A 1,475-nucleotide genomic window follows, 5' to 3' on the forward strand; every position below is an offset into this window, starting at 1 on the left:
TATATATATATATATATTTATTCTCATACTTAGTATAATAAATTCTTAATTCAAAAATATATTCAATTAACTCACTGCAATATTTTTTGTGCACACACAAATACAAATTCACTTAGGGAATAAAAGAAAATATATGTACACACGATTTAATATTGAAAACAAGTACTGAGGGTAGAATTTTTTATTTCTAATAGTAGACAATTTAGAAGAACACTAAATTTTCAAAACTGATTAAAAAGTAACAAAGTAGCACTTTTTAGATATCTGTCAGTTACAGAACATTCTAATAGGAATTGGAATGAATGGCAACCCTAAACTTTTTTTTATATATATAATTAAAATTGCCTTACGTTTATATGAACTTTTCTGCAATTCAATCATTTCTCCGAGTCAGTTTTGGGCAAAAAATATCATTTTAATACAGAAAATTTGTTACGCACTTAAGTGCTTAATATTCTTAGGAAATGTCTAATAAGAAAATTGTACTTTGTTGTATACCTACCTGAAAACTGGTGCCAAAAATACACATATATCACGAATATGTACATTTATATGAAGCAAATGTAATATGTAGTGTATGCTCCCTGATGTTAACATTAAACCAGGGTACACAGTACCCCCCACAATTCTTCCCAACGGATACCATGCTCTTTCATCAAACCAGTTCAAAAAATTGTAAAAACCATGTTTTACCATATAAGCCGTAGCTCTATAATTAAACCTAAAAATATTATAATGCTATAATACAGAATATCTATTTGGGCACATCACATACCAAGGATCGAATTCATGAATTATACTCTCAAATCTAATAACTGCAAATAATCGTGATGAAAAACCGGCGATCCATGCTAACAGTAATACTACAAAAATAATTAAACTACTGATTCCAGTTTTACTATTTATTTTTGAAACTGTGGATTTTTTCGACCCGGCTTGAACCATTTTTGACAATTAAAAACATGACACGCACACACACTCAAGAGGTTACTTGATTTTCCAGTCGGCCATTAGCTATTGGTCGAACAGTAGTTTCCAACTCAGCTTTTGCAGAGAGTGAATTTATCAACATTTAAATGATCAAAATGAACCTTTGACTATGAATATGAAGGTACAACACGCCGCGCCATTATTCTATGGCTAGAAATTGGCCTCAATGATTTGGGATCGAGGGGGATTATCCCTCTTTATCCTGCCTCATCTCGTGTAGGCCTGGACAGCCTTCGTAGGTGGGCCCCATCCGTCGTCTACCCCGACCGCAAATGCGGCCGGTGTAGGCGCTTTGTGGGACCTCCTTTTGTCCTGGCTGGGCCCCGCCGGCTAGGGCCCTTTCTTCTGGCGCTCTTCTTGCTTCGCCGGCTCGTCTGTGTAAACCCCGGGGGTAGTGTCATGTTTATGTGTGGTATGGTTGGGTAGGGTAGTGCGGCTATGCAGCCTGGGATGCGCTTTGCTAAGGTGGCCCTTAGGCTAGCGCG

At 36.7% G+C, this 1,475-nt stretch overlaps 1 protein-coding gene across 2 annotated transcripts in view; it reads right to left on the reverse strand.

Moving 5' to 3' along the window:
• Positions 1–1,031, reverse strand: part of LOC108911652 (dolichyl-diphosphooligosaccharide--protein glycosyltransferase subunit STT3B) — a 26,803-nt gene extending 25,772 nt beyond the window's left edge. The window contains exons 1-2 of one of the 2 annotated variants that reach the window (XM_018716637.1): positions 776–1,031; positions 503–721 (exon numbers count right to left, since the gene is read on the reverse strand). In XM_018716637.1, the coding sequence (XP_018572153.1) occupies positions 503–721; positions 776–945 (389 nt within the window). In that variant the 5' untranslated portion in view covers positions 946–1,031. The remainder of the gene's footprint in view (positions 1–502; positions 722–775) is intronic. The other variant, XM_018716638.1, reaches the window with a different exon arrangement.
• Between the last annotated feature and the right edge of the window lie 444 nt (positions 1,032–1,475).

Source organism: Anoplophora glabripennis, unplaced genomic scaffold (assembly GCF_000390285.2).
Source record: "Anoplophora glabripennis isolate ALB-LARVAE unplaced genomic scaffold, Agla_2.0 scaffold725, whole genome shotgun sequence".
In the NCBI taxonomy this organism is placed as follows: domain Eukaryota; kingdom Metazoa; phylum Arthropoda; class Insecta; order Coleoptera; family Cerambycidae; genus Anoplophora; species Anoplophora glabripennis.